General features: G+C 41.4%; 1 protein-coding gene across 1 annotated transcript in view; it reads left to right on the forward strand.

Moving 5' to 3' along the window:
• GRID2 (glutamate ionotropic receptor delta type subunit 2) overlaps positions 1-19,951 on the forward strand; it is a 561,587-nt gene that overhangs the window by 443,460 nt on the left and 98,176 nt on the right. Inside the window, exons 9-10 of the mRNA XM_088529596.1 lie at positions 4,004-4,105; positions 16,485-16,682. Coding sequence (XP_088385722.1) covers positions 4,004-4,105; positions 16,485-16,682 — 300 coding nt within the window. The remainder of the gene's footprint in view (positions 1-4,003; positions 4,106-16,484; positions 16,683-19,951) is intronic.

Here is a 19,951-nt window from a genome sequence, read left to right on the forward strand (position 1 = left end):
TTTTGTGAAATGGGGCCCCAGAATACTTCTGTAGCCTGCTGCTTTGGAGGGTTTTTATGTTGAAAATACTCTGTTGTTCTCGGATAAGCCAACATCTTGGCTGGTTTATTTTGTTGTGTGTGTGTTTTGTTTTGTTCTCCTTTTTTTTAAAGATGCTAAGAAAATGAAGGAGGAAGGAGTGAGGCTCATCCTGGGCTACTGATAGGTTCTAGTTGCAGATGTGTTGGGGTTTTATCCTTCGGATTTCTCCTGCAGCTGCTCTGTGGTGTTTTCTGTTTTGACTATTTTGTGATGTTGCTGTGTAAATCCAGTATGCGTTCAGAGGTGGTTGTGTTGCAGTGCTGGATGGATTGGTTCCTGCGTGGTTTTTATATTACTTTATGTAAGAGAACTGTCAAACATCTCCTGGAGTGACAAGCACTATATACGAGCAAAGCATTCGCATCGGGATGCTGTTTTTACTGATTTCGTACGATAGACCTCAGCCATGGTGACACAGGATATTCACACCAATGTTTTGATTCATTGACATAGGGTTAGTCTGCATTTTACTTTGTGCCAGGGAAAGGGAATGCTTTAGGATATTCAGTGGAGCTCACTGATTTCATAGGAACTGTTTATTTTATGTTTGATGTTGAAAACGGGAAAAAATCAGGCAATAAGCTCCGTCTTCAAGGCATTGTAAGTTTTGTGGTGTTCCAAGTGCCGTGTAAATTGGTGTCTGGAAACTTCAAATATACGTGAAACAGATTTTATCTATTTCCATATCGATTATGAATCACAGGCCATCCACAGTCAATAACTCACGTGGGCAAAAATCTCTTATGAAGAAAAGCAGCCCTGTAAAGGAACCGAAGTTGTTGCCTCTTCCAACGTAATGGGAAGAACAAACCATTCAAGGACCATCCTCGTGGCGTGAAGACCACGAGCCCTGGGCTCAGTAGGCAGCTCCCAGCACCCATCTCATTCTGCGCAAACCAGCCAGATTTAATGTCAGATTGTGTTAGTGCCTGATCCCTTCCCTCCTTTCCGCTCTCGAAGGAAGAACAAACGAAAAAGCAAATCCCAAAACAGCCAATGTTTTGCAGAGCTGAGAAGGTAGCTCTGAAGTTTCACAGCTCCTCAATTTACTGTTTGAATATCAGTGACATTTGCTTTTGCTGCAGCAACACACTCAAATTGTCATCAATAAAAGTAGATTCATTTCCACTGAATATTGGTAAGCAGTTCCCTACTTTAAATTATTATCAAATTGTCATCAATAAAACTTGATTCGTTTCTACTGAATATTGGTAAGCAGTTCACTACTTCAAATTATTATCAAATTTATTGGTATGGGACTGCACATTTGTCTTTGCCATGACTATGCCACATAAAGAGAATAATTGAATTGAGAATTAAATGAGCAATAATTGAAAATAAAATGTGCTTTTTCGAAGGAAAATTGATGCTATGCTAAATTTCCAGGATTCTGCTATGGGTAGGGTTTTTCCTTAAAAAGGTAGAATGGGTCTGGCTAAAAAGGTAATTATATAAATATGTACACGTTAATGAACATAATTGGAAATGGACTTTAGCCTCTAAAGGATACAAAGGCTCTTCAGAAACTTCATACAGTTTTAAATTTGGCAAAAGCAGTACAGTATCTGTGATAATTAGACTTTCAACATGTTCAGATATGCTAATTGAATTCAAGTTCTAATTAATTTTCTTGTGTAACTGAGAATGGCAACCCTCGAATTAATTCAGTGTACTTTTATTGCTGAACTTTGCTCTGTTTCCCATATTTTTAATACCAAAAAAGTAGACTTTATCAAATGCTGTGCTTTATAGGATAGCACTAATTTATCACACACCGCGTGCAGTGCAAACAGCTCAAAAACTGTGAGCACCTCTATTGCTGTGAGCAACCAGATCGAGCCTTGAAGGAGCAGAATGAGGTTGGTTCAGCTCGTGATCGAGGTCTTTGCAATGAGACCTGCATGTGAAGTGAGGAAGCGGTGTGGTGATTTTTGCTTTTATTTAAAAAATGCCTATTAGAAGGATAAGTAGTTGAAAGTAGGAATGTGGTATTATGTATTTTAGTTTCTATTCCATTGCTAGTTCCAATGGTTTCTGCTGGAATTATGAATCCAGTAGATCCCCAGTTTAGTTATTGCTTGAAATAAAGGGTATGCTTGGCATTAGCTTTGCTCCACTCCCTGACATTAAGAAACCCTAATTAACATGAAAACAGAAAGAGTTAGGACAGCTCTGAGCACTTCTGAAAATGCCAGGGACACATGACTATATTTTCTAAGGCCACCTTCTATGGAGAGACTCATCTCCGTACTATCCCTGAAAGGATTTTGACCTTTTGAGGCACCATTTTTTAAGAAGTCTTCAGGAAATTGATAGAAATATATTGAATTTAAGTGGTTTAGAAGCTACTCTTAAGATAGCCATGGGGATGTAATAAATTACCTAGAATTACTTTAAATGGTTAAATTACTAAATAGTTAAGTGTGTTTACTTGAAGCTTGTTCATTGTGTTATGTCTTAGTTTGAAAGATCTATGAAACCAATATTATTATGTACAAAGGCCTTTTTCATAAAGGTTCAAAATATCTCCTGTTTTCTTAATAATCTGGAAAGTTGATCTCAGCAAAGGTGCTCCCCTTCTTTGGCAGCCCACTTGAGCTGGCTCAAGCACTCTGCCATTTCTCTGGGCTACTGCACTGGTTTTCAGGTTTTACAGTTGCTGTTTCCCACAGATTAAAGGTGAATTCTCTGCAAGAGTAGTCTTGGCCCAGACCCCTGAGCTTAGCAGTAACCTAGTGATGTTTATCTTGTTTTTGTCAGAAGAAGAGTGTGCATTGAAATGGAGGCATGAAAGTCGCCTAGGTTTAGAGACTTTGGGTACCGGAGTTGGAAAACAAGCCTCCTGCTGTAGATTTCATGTGCAGTCAATGGAGAAGGAGACTCGGAGCAAGAACTGGCACCTGGAGGTGCTTATCTCTTTCCATTGGTTGTATAACGAGCTTCTTAAGCAGCCATTAGCTTAAATGCTATGAGCTGAGTTCTGCTCCAACGTCCTCTCAAGTTGGTCATTGCCCCTCTGTTGGGTTTTTGGGTTTAAAAGTGGCCATTTGACAAAGTAGAAAATTTTTCCATTGAATTCCAAAAAAGAATCTACTAACGTTTGTATGTGGTGCCATCCCATGAGTGGTTGATTGGTGTGCGTCTCTGTACCCAAGGTAAACATCTGCCATCAGGTAAGAATACAGCCAAATAGTGTTTTCAGACAAGCATTACATACAACGCTTACTAAATTCAAAGGCAGTTAATCTTATAGAGACCCCTGAGGAAAAGCCTCTGACTGCAGCAGCCCAAGAAATACAACTGGGCCAGCACCAAGGTATTGACTGGTGTATTGGCTGAACTCCTTTTTCTGCACTGCTTTTTGCAGTCCTTGGTCAGCACTATGGAGTGCCCCCCATCCAGTGGTATTTTCTTCAATCATCTTGAAATGGGATTTTTAACCTGGCTGAAAATCACTGCTGTTTCATTATCAACAAGTACTATACATTTTAATTAAAATTAGTGAAACTCCTCTTACTGAGGTCCCGCTGGAAAAGATAGGCTGGAGCAGGCAGTGTACTAAAATTATGTTTGCTATTATTTCTCCAATTAGTGTGTTGCAAGAGGTGAGGTACAAGCATTGCTAGAGCCATTCTACTTTTTAAATGTTTTTCCCTAGTTCAGAAGCCTTCCCAAACATTTCTACAGCAGTATGTGTTCCTCCCAACCCTGGATGCTGTCATCCACTGCAAGCTGATATCCCTCGTTGCTCCATTTGCAATGTAATGACCAACCTGTGTGCCAGCCCCCCTCTGCCTTTCCATCCCACTGCTTCCAGAAGGAACTCCTGTTCTTTCACGTGTTCCTGCTTAAAGCTGCGTAAGAGGAATGACCAAGGAGATGTCATGGGCGGTGAGGAAACGAGTCCCCTTTTCTCTTTCAGCTCGGCTGCTGGAATCCTGTCACCGGCCTCAACGGCTCCCTGACGGACAGGAAGCTGGAGAACAACATGCGAGGAGTCGTCCTGCGCGTGGTGACCGTGCTGGTAAGCAGAGATGCTGACCGCGGTGCCCCGGGCGCCATGTGGTGTCTCCCTCTTGCCTCGTCCTCTTGTCTACGGGTAATTGGAAAGGATTTTCATTAAGTTTCCAAGGGCTGAGACGCAGGCAGTGTTCGAGTGTCAAACTCCTGCTTGTCGATACTGGAGCAATGGAGTAATTTCCACGGAATAATATCATTTATCAATAAAGTTCATTTCAGGGTGTGAATTAAACACATTAAAACCTGTTTCTTCCGCAGGCACATATTAAATTAGATAGCACAGCCGCAGGAACTGAAAAGGGCAACTTGAAGTGCCCTGTTAGCTCAGGTTCCCTAGCGGAGCCTCTAAATGATGCAGAAGATGTAGCTGCCTTCCAATTACTTTGCCAAATTGAGTGCAGCCTGACACAAATTGCTGCACTCAGAAAATGTTCAAGATAAGCTTAGGGTGAGTACTGTTAGTTCAGTAAAATATCTCCTGTCCCCTCTTCTTCCAGACAGTTTCTTCCCCCTTGCATTAAGTGGCTGCCGCAAAGCTACTTGTAGAGAGTCAAAAAGACAGTGCGTGCTAGAAAAGGGTCCTGTTTTGTGACCTGAGGCCAGTGTATTCCCTGTCACCAACTTCCCTTTCTTTTGGCTGCTTGAGCACAGATGGTTGTGAGTGGTGGGGAGAAAATAAAAGTGGAGCGGGGGGAGCACTCGGGAGGTCGGAGCCTCTCTGGGCCTCGGCCCAAGCGCAGGGGTGACCCAGGGTTGAGAACCTGTAAAGGTCGTGTTGAGCTACCTGTGCCTTGGCTTGCTCAGCCTTTGCTTGCTGGAGCGACCGCCTGCTTATGAAGTCAAGAGCAGAGCACATGATTTCCATGGCTGGTTTGGCCTGGCAAAGGAAAAGGCTCTCTCAGGGCTGGAGGGTGCAATCACTCGAGTGAGTGTCGGTGCTGCTGATAGGAAGGTGTGCTTCCTCTTCAGTTATTTCGGGGCTCTATAAAAGCTATTATCTGTGAGCTGGTGGTCTGTGCCACCTCTCAGTACGCCAGAGCGCTTCCTGCCAAAAAATCTTTAAAAACACCCCAAAGCAACAACAGAAAAAGAAGAATGAATGCATGTAAAGAGACAAAGCGATACAGTTTTTCATACTTCGGTGTTTATTGCTTGTTCATTGAAATAGCATCATAGTGGCTGTATCTGCTCTTTGTGCTTTTTCTGATATATGTTTTAATTGATTCAGTATATCTCTCTGCTGACAGAAATGTTCCGAGACTGTTGTCTAGCAAAATCAATTGAAATTAGTGTCTTGGACAATTTTTCTTCTCCTCTCTCCCCACTCTGTTCTTCCAGTTTCATCCCTAGTTATCATTCTAGCTAGCTTACCCGACAGTATTCTTGTTTCAAGTCATTATATTATAAATATTTAGTATCTTACAAACATCCAAAGAAGTAATTAATTATGCTGGTGGGATTCTACACTACTAATACAAACACAAGACTGGCATGTAAAGCTCAGCCCGCATTACAGGGCAGTAAAGCAGGTTCGGAGGCAGCCCCTGTTCTGTTTTTTTTGGCACAGCCTTCAACTTCCAAGCATGACTTTTGGAAACGACAGTGGTAAAATTCACTGTTTTGCTAACAGCTTCTTGTTTCATGTGTAATGTGCACTAAAGGCCGTAAATGAGCAAGATGCAAATGATTTATATTGGCTTTATCACATAAACCATAAATTGTGGAGCTTGGCAGGGCTGCTCGGTGCAGTCTTTGGTTCTTGGCAAAACTGTGAACTGCACTACAAACCAAGGTTCATTTAATTTTATGCCCCGAAGATCAGAGGCAGGGCTTTTGCAAGCGTAACGTGGTGAGGCAAATACTTAAAACCATGAACCAGAATTTTTATTTTTCCCTAGCAGTTCGCTTGACAGGATTGTAACATGAATGCTTTCTTCCAAGTGCCACAAATCTGGAGGACGGAGTGTCATTTTTTTCCCACATCCGCAAATTCTAACGTGCAAAAGTGCAAGGCAGAGAGACACTGGCAGAAAATCAAGCCCCTAACTAAAAGCCTGAAGAGAAGTTGGGCAGTGCAGATGCCAGAAATGCACAACTGCTCCTTTCTAACCTCTGCCAGTTTAGTTAGCTGTTCTTTGCATAGCCACAGGTTTTGTAGGTAATGCAGTGCTGTTCAGGGGTTATCCTAGAGCAATTTCTCTTGACTAGTCTTGCAGAAGTGTAGGGGTTATTGGTGAAGAGATATCGTCTTAGTTTAGTCTGAGACTTAAAAATATGCCCGTCACGAGCGAGTTTTGACCTCAAATCAATTTCTTGCTTTCGGATAAATGCACATGGTTGTTACTTCTCGGTACTTGCAGCTTGATTCATGTTCTCATTCACAGAGCTTAGGATGATGGTAAAACAGTGTTTCTCTACTGGAACGTAAACGAGTCAATGCATACAGTATTCAGATACGAGTAAAATCTTATCTGGAAATGAAGCTAAGTCTTACGAATGATATTTTAATACTTGTTTCCTCTCATTTTAAAGTTAGGGATTTAATCCCTCTATTATTCAGTTTGTTCAATTTTATTAGAAAAACCTAATCAAAAGTGATGCTGTCTAGCATTAAATTAAGCAAATATTATCAAAGGCAAAATGCTATCTTTATTTTTGTGAAATAGAGGGGAAAAAAAAAGCTACAGTTTAGGGCAAAACTTATTATCTTTGAAATAAGTGGAGCTCGAGTAGAGCAAGACTGTACTGATGTACAGAAGTACAGTGCTCCTCTGGTGTGTTGATTAGGAGATTTGTCTTTCATGTGTGATGCAAATGAGAGTTGCATCTCCAGTGTCAGAGCAGGAGGGACTTTCCCCACCAAATTTATTTACAGATCTTTTCTTATCCTTTCTTTTCTGTGTTTGTCTGAGTTCACTTAAGTCAATGTATTTCTCTTAAAAAGATTTATTATTGATGATAAATGACATATTTTGCAAGATTCTAACAGTGCGGTGCTGAACCAGGAAAGCTGGAAGGCTTATGATAAAATTAATTTTTTTTTTTTTTTTACATATATGAATAGTCATTTTTTTCGCTGTGGTTTTCGAAGTTGCTTTCTGTTAATACTTTTGGCCTCTTGTCTCTTTCTGGATAACAGCTCTTCCAGTTTCATTCTGTGTTGCAAAAGCTTCTACTAAACAATTACCATCATCTGGATCTACCTACTGGTCCTTTCCCGTAGATCAATTTGTTCATTATGGATAATATGTCTGCGGATGCAAAATAACTTTTTGTCTGATGTGCACGTGACAGAATGCAGCATGTCCCCAAACGGGAACTCTCTGGTTTCATTTGGCAACAAATAGCGGCTCGTCTAAAGTTAATGAGAATCTGCTTCTTTGCCTGAATAGACTAAGATACCCTTTTTTGTGTTTTATTATGGAAGGAACTGTAATAATATCCTTATGGATGCAGTTTTTTCATCTGACCTGCTTTAGTAAGGTACCGTTCTTCCCGCACTTCTCAAAAATGTTCATTTTGTCTTAATGATCCGTTGTCTCTGCCTTGGACTGCTTCCCCACATGGAGCCCAAGTCTGGGCTTTGTGTTTCGCCATCTAGTTCTAAGATAAGTGAGTTTTGAAAACATATCCCGAGATGCTGGAACGCAGCTCAGTCCAAGGTCAGCACCGTAACACCCAACAAATGCAGAGTGTGTCTTGCATGAAGGATGGTCAGAGCACAAAGTTAGCTGGGTGTTCATTTTTCACTGTTTCACTTGATCCCCCTTGTTTTCAATTGCTCCGTTTTGTTGAAAGGCAGCTGGAATACAGCAGATCCCCTCACAGTATTGTTTTTAGCAGCAGTGGCAATTAATGAATTATTGATACGACTGGTAAGCCATAGGAATGAGATGAGGCTTGGCCTGTTTGGCAATGAATAAGGCAGCAGGTTTTCGCAAAATCATCTTTCTAAAAAAGCCCCCGTCATTTAAAAACAGGGGAAGTTTGAAGTTCCCTGCTTTAAAGAATTAATGCCGTGCTGCAAAGTACAGAAGCTTTAGTGCTTAACTCTCTGAAAGCCAAGGCATGACTTTGCATGGGAGAGGTTTGGAACGTTACCTGCAGTAGCCTGTATTTTCTTAGTGGTATTCGTGGGGAAATGCAGGCAGGATGGAGGAAAGGAAAGCCACAGCAAGCGATACGTATGGAATGATGCTGTGCAGAGCACGCCAAGGTGTGTGGGTTTTCCTGCTTGTTACGGGACTGGGCAGGCAGCTGGGTAACCCCTAAACCCAGGCAGGCACCAGGATAGACAAGCATGGTAAAAAAAGTAAATAAATAAAAGGGGAGAAGTGACCAAAGGAAGACGTTATCGTATGTGAAATAGTTTAATTCTTGATGGTTGGCATCAAGGGATTAAGAAAGAGCCAAACTTAAAGCAGGCAGTGCCTTTAGGGGCACAACTGGCAGCTGCTCTGCATCTGCAGTCCTTTCTCTACTCAGCTTACTACTAGGATAGAGAAAAGATCAGAAGTAAGATAAGAAACTAAGTCCTGGATTTAAAAGCTAGAACTATCTTTAAGATTTTGACCTCCAGCACTGGCTTAAACAAAGTAACAAAAGTTCTTTCCAGGCTGGAGCAGGTTTCAAAATGGTTGGGAAAATGAAAGGTATAAAAGCAAAGGGGAAAGATGTGGTTTAAGTGTGTTCAGAGGAACCAGCGGAGAGCAGTGATAAAGGATGAAAAAAATGGCAGGACAAAGGCAGCAGTGAGTGACTGTAAAATATAGAGCGACCGCAGAAAAGGCTGCGTAGCAGATACCCCAAGAAAGGCCAAGTAAGTGTTTCAGAGCAGCGTGCGATCATCAGAGTCTCCGGGCTGATGACCCCTCCACCGCCGCCTGTTTGGCTCCCTCAACAGCCAAACCTCCTGTCTCGCTTTTCAGTGGGATTTTTTGTCCTCACATAGTCCTGACCCATCTTCCTGCATGTGCAGAGGAGCCCTTTGCCCTTGCACACATCTTGGTTCCTTCTGTCAGCCTGCTCTTGCTACACACCAGTACCTAAAATCTGTCTAAAACCCCGTAGGGCACATATTATACCAAATTACATGTTGCCATGCGTGTGAACATTATCCACGCATTGGGCAATCATACACCATGCTGAATTTCCAGCAGAAATGCTACAGGAGGTTGTAAAGTAAGAACCTTTACTTGATCTTCTTCATTATTTGTAGGATTTGACTTAAGCCAATGTGTTTCTTTCACCCATAATGGATAGATCCTTCTCTGAGGCAGAAAAGCTGCGAATTACGTTATTCAATCTGTCTAGTGTCAGTTATAAAATCACTATACAGAATAATTCAGTAATGTATTTGGTATATATCACATGCTGTAAGTGTAATATTTCAAAATATATAAAGTTTAAAATATTTCATTGCTGTTTGTGAAAAATGCGTAATTCCCTAGGCAACAGCAAATCCCGGTGCCTTTTGTTTTCTCTGCCTTTCAGCAGTCCACATCCATCTTTGAAAGTGAATTGGAAAGAAAGGATCTTTTATAGACAAACACATCAAGAAAAATGTTCATTGAAATGGTGATAAATTACAGAAACAGCAGTAGGTGTGTTTGCTTCATTGACAAATGAATGAAATCATTGGGAGTGCTGATGGGTGACAGAGCAGGCTCACTGTTTACTATTTTTCATAGTTGCTCTAGTTGCTGGCATGAAAGCTGTCATTTGCCATGGGATATGTGGGACGAGATGGGCTTTGCTTGCGAGCTGGGAAAAGCCAGTTGATTCTGGAACATCTTTTTGCAGGGCTGATTTGCCAAAGCTGCAACTTGAACTGAGATTTCAGGGCATGATCCTGGATGGGTGTTTATAGAAGCTGAAACTCTGAGATAGAATAACCTCTTTTTTTTTTTTTTCAGCTTTAAATGATGTTTTGCCCACTTTTAACTTAAGAAGGGTTTGGTAAAAGCTCAAAAATATGCGGGCAATATGTTTGGTTTTTACCTTCCAAAAAAGTTATTCTATTTTTGAATTTAAGAGCGAAGCTTAATGTTGTTTGTTTGGTTAGAAGTTTTCTGGATCTTTTAAAGAAAAATCAAGCTATTAATAGTTGGAGCAAATGCTTCCATTAGAAGAGTAGCTCATATTTCATTGCCTACTATGCTTACTAGGACCAAAAATAATTAAATGTTCACCTCTGCTTTGTCAGAGGTCTTAGCACTTAAGTGGGTTAGTCCAGGTAAGTGTATCCTTAGGGTGTATGTGCCGTTATTTAAGCCTGAACAACATGTCTGTGGGAGAGCAGAACAGCTGGAAGAGCTAAAAGCAAGCCATTTTATTCACAGCTTGACAATATCCTTGGCATTAAAATTATCCAGGCGTGTATCCTCATCCTTGTGACACAGGCTGGTATTACGGGAATGAAAGGACTCGGGGACCTGCACGGAGATTTATGAACCAAGGGAGGGCATCTGCAGAAGCAGTTTGGCTTGGCCTGATTCCGGCCCCTGGGGGAATTATCCTGGAATCACCCACAACCTTTGCTCGGCCGTTTTATGGGCCCTATCTCGGCACTCCTTTCGCCCTCCGTACGTGCAGAATCCGTGTAGTTAGTGCACGTGGTGCAGAATCAGTGTTTCTGACACACTTGGGTGCTTAATGAAAACTCGGGGTCTGTCACAACTGCAGAGAAGCTGGCAGCATTAAAGCCAGGGGATGGGGAGAAGAGGTGGCTTTGGTGCGGTTCTTGGTCGGCCTTCTCCTGAGCAGTGCGCGTGCATTTCGCTTTCTCTTTGATTGTGGCTCAATTTTTTCTCAAGCAGAGCTGTGCTCCAGTGAGATTCCCCAAAATATTAATAATCATAATAATCATAAGAAAAAATAATCTCTCTGGGTAGAGGCCGAGCCTGTCTTCCACTTCTCTTTGTCTTCTCATCCCTGTACGAGGGCCAAATTGAAATTAATACTGGCGGGGCATAGGTTATGTTTAATAGCTGTTTTATGTTCCTTTGAGCTACCTAGCTTGTATTAAAAGAGGTAGGTCAGGAACCTCGGAGTTATTCAGAGCACGCGTGCTGACTGTGATCCATTTGTTTTACAAGCTTTAATCTCCAAGCCTGCTGGGGATCCCAACTCCTTTTGTTTCCGGTTAATATTTTAAATTCATTAGCGTAAAGCAGTAGTGCTGTGGAAGAGCTGGGTGAGTCTCAGGCAGTGTAAAACTTGTGGGACCCACCCGGGGCCCCAGATTTAAGGCAGAACCTGCTAGGACTCGTCTGACTCCTCTGGATGTCGCGGGCCGGCCGCGAGGAGCCCTGAGCGCCCACGTTGTCGCTGCCCCGTTTCCACCCGCGCTGCCGGTGCGTTGGCATTGCCCGGTGTTTGCCCAGAGCGGTGCTTGGCCTGGTTGTAGCGGCCGCCCCGCGCAGGGCGGGAAGGGAGGCAGCCCGTGTGGCAGCGCCGCACCGTGAGGCGGCGCGGGGTCGCTTACGAACGGCAGCTCCAGCGCCGCCCCGCACCACAGGCCTGGGGAACCCCCGCGTTCGTGTGCGAACCCTCCGCTCTCACTAGCGCCGCGGCCGCGCTGGCACTGGCGCTGAGCTGTTCAGGCACGCGCTAAAGCACTCGGATCGATCCCCATCCTAATCCATATTCCTATCATATAGCTATAATGGCTCTGCAAGAGCTATTAGGCGCCTTAAGTTATTGCGAATTAAAATCAATACGCAAAGCGTGGCTGCGTCCTAAGAGACCATTGGCGCGGATTGCTTTGAAGGCAGCCCTGGCAGGAGATAGGCCACGTTTCGGTTTACTCCATTCCCCATAGCTCTAGTCCAGCCAGATGGATGCAGAGGCAACAGCGTGGTCGTCTGCTCTGTTTGTTCCCCTGTATAGCTTTAAGCACAAGCACGTGTCCTGTTGAAGCTGGTAACAAAACTGTCATTAAAGACAGGGTGGTAGTAGCAAATCAGGGCCAAATGTAGAATCCCCTTTGCTCCGTAGCATCTTCAGCTCCTGGGGTCCAGAGCCACTCGGCTGTCAGAAAGGGAATTTTTTGCTTGGAACAACGAGCTTCTCATCCCTGTTGTTGAAAAACAGGGAGTCCTGCACCCGGGCAACAGAGTCGAGCGGCTCTGTGCGCACAGGTTGTTGTTACACAGCCCTTCGGCACAGTAGCATGGGAAAGGAGCTGTATTTTGATTATCCAAGGTTTTTGCAGGTTTGGAACCTACATCACTGTTTTAGTATTGTTAACGTTTGGGGATTGTGTTAGGTTTTGAAGCAATTTTTGTAACCATTAGTAGTGGGAGAGCTACTGTAATGAGGAGGTTAAATAATTAAATTTTGATCATTGATTCTAACATAATGTACATCTCTGTTCAATTAAAAATAACAAGCTGCTGGGCTGCTCCTAGCCAGATATAATCCTCAAGCCGATGGTCAATAAGGCACTTGAGGAAATTAATTATTTGGGACAGAATATTTCCCTGAAATCTTTGGGGGAAGGCAATTCAGAATGGCTAACAGTTAAAAGCGGGTGTTTAGTTTTTTTTGCAAGTCAAGAGAAAGGCAATTTTGCCTGATAGCCAGCACCGTAGCGTCTTGTTCTGGAGGATGTTTTGGTCCTAGTTTATGAGCTGTCCCAGTGCCTCTTGTCGCCTCTGACAGCCGCGCTTGGTCACCCAGGGCCATAGGAAACATGGCCAGAGATCCCATCACGAGAGCGAATTTTTGCATTTGGGAGCACTTCCTCAGCATTTGCAGGTGATGGAAGTTTTCAAGCATCGCACTGAATGTTTCCTTCATGTGGTTGCTCAATGTGAATGTTTCTGTGAGCCCGTGTCCTGTTTGTACAGCTGTTGCAGAGTACGGATTGAGCTTCCTGCCTTTTCCTCCATTCTTCCACTTCTGCTAGAGGAGAAGGGAAGATTTAGGTGTCTGAGCAGAGCAGCATCTAATGAACTCAGGGAGTCAATATTAAAACGTTACCTCCTAGTGGGCCCGAAACCTCTGACGAGCGCACGCAGAGGTCGTCTCCATATGTTTTTTGGGTTCTAATCACCCGTTTAATTAACGGATCCTGGAGCGCTCTCGCAAGTGCAGGACGGGGCGCGCGGCCATCCGTCTGCAGCCGGAGAGGGGAGCCCCGCTGTGCGGCCTGAGTCCCGGCAGAGATCAGCTTCCCCGAGCTCAAACGCCAGCAGCTTTCTGCTCCTTTATTAATTCCTGCGTCGCCTCCTTGCTAGGAAGATAGGAAGTTTTCCCTCAGCCACGGGGAAGAGGGGATTCAGCTAAGCTGCAGAATAATCCTAAACATTTTATTCTGCTTTGGCTTTTTGTGTTTAGACAATGTCACATTTGTGAAAGGTCCTGGCTTTTTTAACCTTTTTTTTCCTTTTTTTCTCAGCAGAACAAGCATAACAGTCTCATGAATGAGTAAAACCATGTATCATGGCAGTGTATACTGTGGCTCTGTGAGTTTCTTTCTCAAAATAAGCCTCGGCTTAAAGCCACATATCCACCCTTGTCGTTACAGAGAAAAATCTGTTTTGTTCCTTCAAATGATCTCTCGAAGATGGGGGGTGCAGCTGGAATCATTAGCAGCTGGGCTGGGACCACCAGGTCACCCTCAGCAGCCCTGACTTCCTGGCACCTGTTTAGCGAGACAGAACGATGCTTCTCCTGTTCTTCCAAGAGAGTTTTCTGTAACTGATCTAAAAAGGAACATCATCCAGAAACACCAGAAGCTCCTACTACTAACCTAGTGTTAATCTTCATAGAAAAGCTTACAAAACGAAACTATTGGAGAGGGGGCTCTGAAGTCATTTGTCTTCTAGATACAAACAATCCATCCCAACACAAATAAGGACTCTCGGTTTAGGAAGGTATTTTTCTCCCTCGGGCTATCTAACTATCCTAGATTCTTGGATTCTGTATTTCTTCCTTTTATTTATGGCAAAATGTTGGTCCTGAGTAGGTGAAGGCGATGGCTATTTATCTTGTTGGAAAAAACAATAAAAAATAAAATTTGGTATTTCTTTTTCCTCCAAACTTAAATCTAGACCACTTCAAGCTCCATATTATCATCATCCACTTTCCACTGATTTCCACCATTTACACACTGATAATGTGTAAAAATAAGTAAATCCTCTTTTCTTTCTTTCTTCTTGTCCAAGTGAACTTTAAATAACTCCAAGGACAATAATACTGCAGCATACGGTAGTGCAGTATTACCCCTTGTTTCTGAGGGAAATTTTATTCGAATTTTCTTTCATTTGCTTCTACTTCAGCACCGGGGTGAAGTTTGTCACCTCCAACCTCATTAATCTGCTTGGGAGCCTTGGCCACCTACTCTGTCCAGGCCTATTTTTCACTCTCCTTGTTTGTCAGTTGAGGTGGGTGCAAAGCGTCTTGGCTAGTTTTGTTTTGTATACTTTCTTTTGAATGTCCGTGCTTTCTCAAGGGTGGAGGTAATGATTTTTCCCATCAAGGTTTTAGGGACATGTGTCGCTTTCCACGGGGAGCTCCCCAAGCGCTTTCCCAGTGTACACAAAGATAACTGGCACAGCGTCAGCCTGCAGCATGGATGGGAGGAAAAACCACAACCAAAACTTTTGTCCTCTGTCGATGCCTTCTGAAAAATGTAAACAATTACAAGAAATGTAGGGGTAGATTTGTTTGTCTCTAGTTTGGAGTGTGCTAAATATTACACATTCAATAGAAATTGAGAAGTGTTAACTCCTTTGCCTATTTCTATTTGACCATTTATGTTTCATTAGCCATACAGCACATGGGACACTGTTTTTTGGTAAACCTCTATACAGCAAAGCATATTAGCTATGGAAAATTGTGCATTTTAAATCAGCTCTGCAATTAGCAATTGCTTCTTAACTAAATAAAAATGCAGATTTTGTGCAACTCTTTCCTAATAACTCTGAAGTGATAAGAATAATTCCTTTCTAATATGAAAATTATCACCCTTTGTACAAACAAATCTTTGAAATTTTATGAACAATAGACTCAGATTGATAAATTACTTTTTTTTTTCTTTTGTAGAAACACTTTATTCCAGTGGTTTGAGTTTGTAGATGGGAATGTCTCAGTCAAACGATCGCAAACATGAATTTATAGGGTATTTTCACTTAGGAGAGGTTTTCTTTAAGTAAGTCTCAGTTTCTTCGATGTTTTTGGAAACCAGTCATTGGGAAAAGACTGAAAATTTGCATTGCTGTCCTCCATTTTGTTCCTTTTGCTGATATTGGATTTTATTTTTTGTTTCATTTGGTTTGAGGAAGTGATTTTTTTGTAGCATGACCTCCATGTGTGACCATCCTCAGGAATGTTAACTTGGGTATTTAAAAATGAAGCTTTCATATTCTGAGTACCCTCCTCTAAGTTGATGTAGAGCATTATACTTAGAAAATACAAATATGCTTGAATTTGTGAATAGTGCAGTTGGCTCCAGAGTCATTGAAAGAGCTGAGTAATAGAGTAATAGGAAATACTATTAAAACACTAGTTAGAATTAGCTCTGGAGACATGATTGCTGTTTGGGCCACAAATATTGCCGAAAAGCAACTTTGTTTTCCCGCACACACTGCGAGGGTTATACAGGCTGCGAGGAAGTGGTCAGGAAGTGGTTTCATGTGGCTGCAGTAGCCAACGAAATTCCCTTCTGACATCTCCGAATAGACTGTTCCTATAAACTGTTAACTTAGAGCACCACACAAAGGATTTAAGGAAATAAACGCTTCTTACTTCCCAGAAAGACTTTAGAGTCACAGCGGCCCCCTGTTCTCCTTGGAGATCTGATATTTTTGCTGAACTTAGGAAGATGGGATCAGACTAGATTCTCTGAGAAAGCAAAACAAGATCATAATTGAGTTATTTCTATGACAATTATGTTTTGGTACTCAGAAATACCATGTCGTTTAGCTTGTCTTTTAAATTGCAAAGAAAAAATTTGGGGATTAAATACTCAACCAGCAGAAAGAGAGGGTTAAAATAAATTAAAAAATAAAACCCTTTGTATATACAGGTTGTCATCATACAAGTGTGTCTGTCAAACTGAAAATAAGTGCAAAAGAAGGCATTGCTGAAATGCATTTAGTGTAATAATGTTACAATGGAAGATTTACTTCTGCAATATGTAGTAGAGAAGAACATTTCTCATAAGAAGTATGAGATGATTCTGTTGAAATTAATGCATAACAAAATAACTTGCAACAAAATGCAAGAGAGGCTGTTAATGTGTTGCTAGGAAGTTTTGAATAAATCACATTTAAGTAGCTCTTTCTTTACTTTGGGGGGAAGAAAGAGCACGTATTTTGCTCAGGGTGATGAATAGTGTGTTACTAACACAGTTGCCTCCTTTCTTGTCTGTTTAGGAGGAGCCGTTTGTCATGGTGTCTGAAAATGTTCTGGGGAAACCGAAGAAATACCAGGGCTTCTCGATAGATGTGTTGGAAGCTTTGGCCAATTACCTTGGCTTTAAATACGAAATTTATGTTGCACCAGATCACAAGTATGGAAGTCCTCAGGATGATGGATCATGGAATGGACTGATAGGAGAACTAGTATTTAAGGTAAGGTTATTAATAGCTTAAAAACTCTGTGTAATAAAGCTAATTGATATGTGGTAAAACATACCTGCATCAGCTGGTAACTTATTTAATGATTCATTGATTGGATTTTATCCTTTGACTTGGCTGGCAGCATCTGATAGTGACCCCAGATGCACTCAGCTAATAAAGAAAAAGCTGAAAATAGTGTCTTGTGGTAACTGTTTAAGAAGGAGGGCTGTTGGTTTTTCCAACCAAAGTACAGCAGTGTGAAATCTGAATATAGTCAAATAATGGAGTGCTCAGCATCCTAATTCAGCTGGCAAGACTTGACACAAATGAGTGGAAGAGGCTGCTCTAAAGAGGGAAAAATTGGTGTTGCAGTAATTAGTGATGCATTACATAAATAATGGATAGCTCTTAGAAAAATGTTGGTGTGATTAATACATGAAGTATATAATCAACAGATAATAACACTTGTATTATGTAGATGCATGAATCAAGAGTAGTATATTCTCTATTCTGCAATTAATAAACCATTTTAGTCTACCTAATTTTATATATAAATGTTCAATATTGTATCATAAATAAATTAAACTAAATAAATGTGCTATATCTTATTTTTTTCTCCGCTCTTCACATCTTATCATTTGCTTTCCATTTCTCCCATAATGCTGAAAGAAAGGACAGTGCAGATGGTACTCTGGTAATGTTTCATTCATTCTGTGAACCTATGTATTTTATTTGCTCTTAATTCAACTATAGTTCTAGGTACAACTTTCACAGCTATGGAGCCCTACATTGTTTTACCCCAAATAACAGAACTAGATATTCATGTAAGTAACTTTGTTGGTTGTTTATGGAAGGTGAATTTAATTGACGATCAAGTAATAAGGAGCAATGCAGGCAAATACAGGATTAAATATGTGAGCTAAGGGGTGGCCAAGTACCGGATAATGTATCTTCCAGTAAAGAAAAAGAAATAAAACTTAGAAAAAAAATTAACCCAGAGAACATTTGCTGAATGCTAAACATAGTGACCAAGAAAATACACAGGAATTTAAGAGCCCTTAAAATTGAAAATTGATGTACCCAAGGCTGCAGGTTATAAGCAAACGAAGCAGTATTTAATATGAAAAATAAAATTGGCAATAAATTGAATCTATTCTGCATTCCTGAACAGTACAAAATCAGTTGAAATGAAATGCAACCACCAATGCTGTTCACAGAGCGTGGTTTGTATATGTGCATGGAAATAAAAAACTTACTTTGCCATGTCCCTACGCCCCCGTAAAATAAGGAAGTGGAATGGATCATACAGGATGATGCATTCTAGAATCATCTAGAAAAGCAAATTTTCTTGCATTTTCTAAAATCTGACAAGTGAAAACTCCTTGTCTTTTTTAGATCAACACCACAACTGTCTCTCCTAACTTACAATCATTTTTCTCCGTTACTCTCAACAAATGAGTCAGGAGACTGCCTCACCCAGACTGGATAGCTCCTAATTCTGGAGGGCTCTGGAGACAGGAGGAGGACCTACAATTTTTTTTAACCATTATTGGATGTACGAGACGGAAATCCTAGTCAAATCAGATGGTTCACTTGCAAGCACATATGTAATTGTTCTCTCTTTGCTAGACAGGGACTCATGTAACTTAAGGCAGTAATCACTATATTTAAGTATATGTAGTGAGTGGATCTATCAGTCTGCTACAGTTTTGCTGTTCAATGAATTTTATTGGGCACAAAATCTTTCCATATAATGAGAAAGAGTTAACAAAACTGCATCTCGAATTTAAAAAGATACTTCCCTGATAATGTGGCAGCATATCTCTTTTTATGGTGCTCCTTACCTCTTGTGTAATTAACACACACAAGGTTTATTGTGTCCTTCTCTCCCTTTCTCTCTCTCTGTCTAAAGGCAAAAGAGAACCTCTGGGCGAGCAGCCAGTGTGTATCTACCCCTTACCAAATGCAAGCTGTTCGTGAAAAGCTGCTTTCTTATTTACTGCAAATGGAGTTCTGCTCCCAGAGCTCACATACCCATTTGCTTGGCAATTTCGTAAGGGGAAGCAAAGGAGCAGAGAATAGTTTCAGATTAAAGGTCTAACCTGTTTAAAACACAGTATTTCCTTACTTTCCCAGTCACGATAGTCTGACCAATGTGTGGAAAAGATCGAGAAAGGAGGAGTTCTCTTTGCCTCTTACTGCATAAGCCAGGAATGGCTTGGGAATAACATACTTGTTATGAGCAATGGCAAGTCCTGGTTCCAGTGTAATGGAAAGTAACCGCCACCGCCTGAGTGCATCTTATTGGGAAGGACACCCGTGGCCACCACAGAAGAGATGGCCACCACATCATAAGCACCATAAGTAGAAGGTGCTTAACAGGCTCTTTTGATGTGTCTTCCAAAAGGGAAAGAAGGAAGAAAGCGCACAGGGAGGAAAAAGAAGACAAAATAATAGAAAAAGGAGAGTTATTTGGATGCACAAGAGTGAACTTGAGCAGAAGTGTGTCTGTCATAGTTTTTGCCTATCTGTATTAGTAACTGCATAGCGTGTGGGACTGTGGTTTGTTGTTTTTTGTGTACAGTGATACTGGACTTACCAATGAAAAGGGATAAAATGAAAGGGTGATGAGGATAAATTTATAGGAGAAAAAAGCAAAGAAGAATCTGAAGAAAAAAGCAAGAATCTGCGATTCTTGGTCATGACCACAGGACTCATAGGATTGCTAAGGTGATAAGATGTGCTTAGGTTGTGTTTCCTTAATAGTACAGGGGCATTTGGCATGGGGGGGTATTTTTACGTGTTGCTGCTTAGCTGATTCTGTTATGTGGGTGAAAATGCTATTGGAGCCCTTTGGACATTTTGTTCATTTGTTTCATATTTTTGGAGTCTGGTAATGTTGTACAGTGATGATGGGAGACCTGCTGTTAGCTAAGCAACAGTGTAAACTGGTCATGTAAAGAAAAATAGTGCTTTTTTTTCAGCTGATCACTTCCAGATTTAGAAATTTGTTAAACAAATATCTTTGATGATAGCTGGTTGATTTTGGCACTGTGAAAGCTTAGTAAGTGGATAGTTTACATGTTTATATTTGAGATTGGCAGCTTTACATCTAAATATTGACATAACTGTATGCATTTGCCGTTCTGTCTCAGAAGCACTAAGCAATCCCCGAGTTCTTCAAAATGATGTCTTTTCTGATTGTTTGACATGTTAATGACAGGCATCTAATTTTTCCATCTTCCAGTTTTGATACAAGTTAACAGTCTCTATACATAATT

Source organism: Tinamus guttatus, unplaced genomic scaffold (genome assembly GCF_059628265.1).
Source record: "Tinamus guttatus ecotype Peru unplaced genomic scaffold, ASM5962826v1 Tinamus_guttatus_pri_ptg000028l, whole genome shotgun sequence".
Taxonomy (NCBI): Eukaryota; Metazoa; Chordata; class Aves; order Tinamiformes; family Tinamidae; genus Tinamus; species Tinamus guttatus.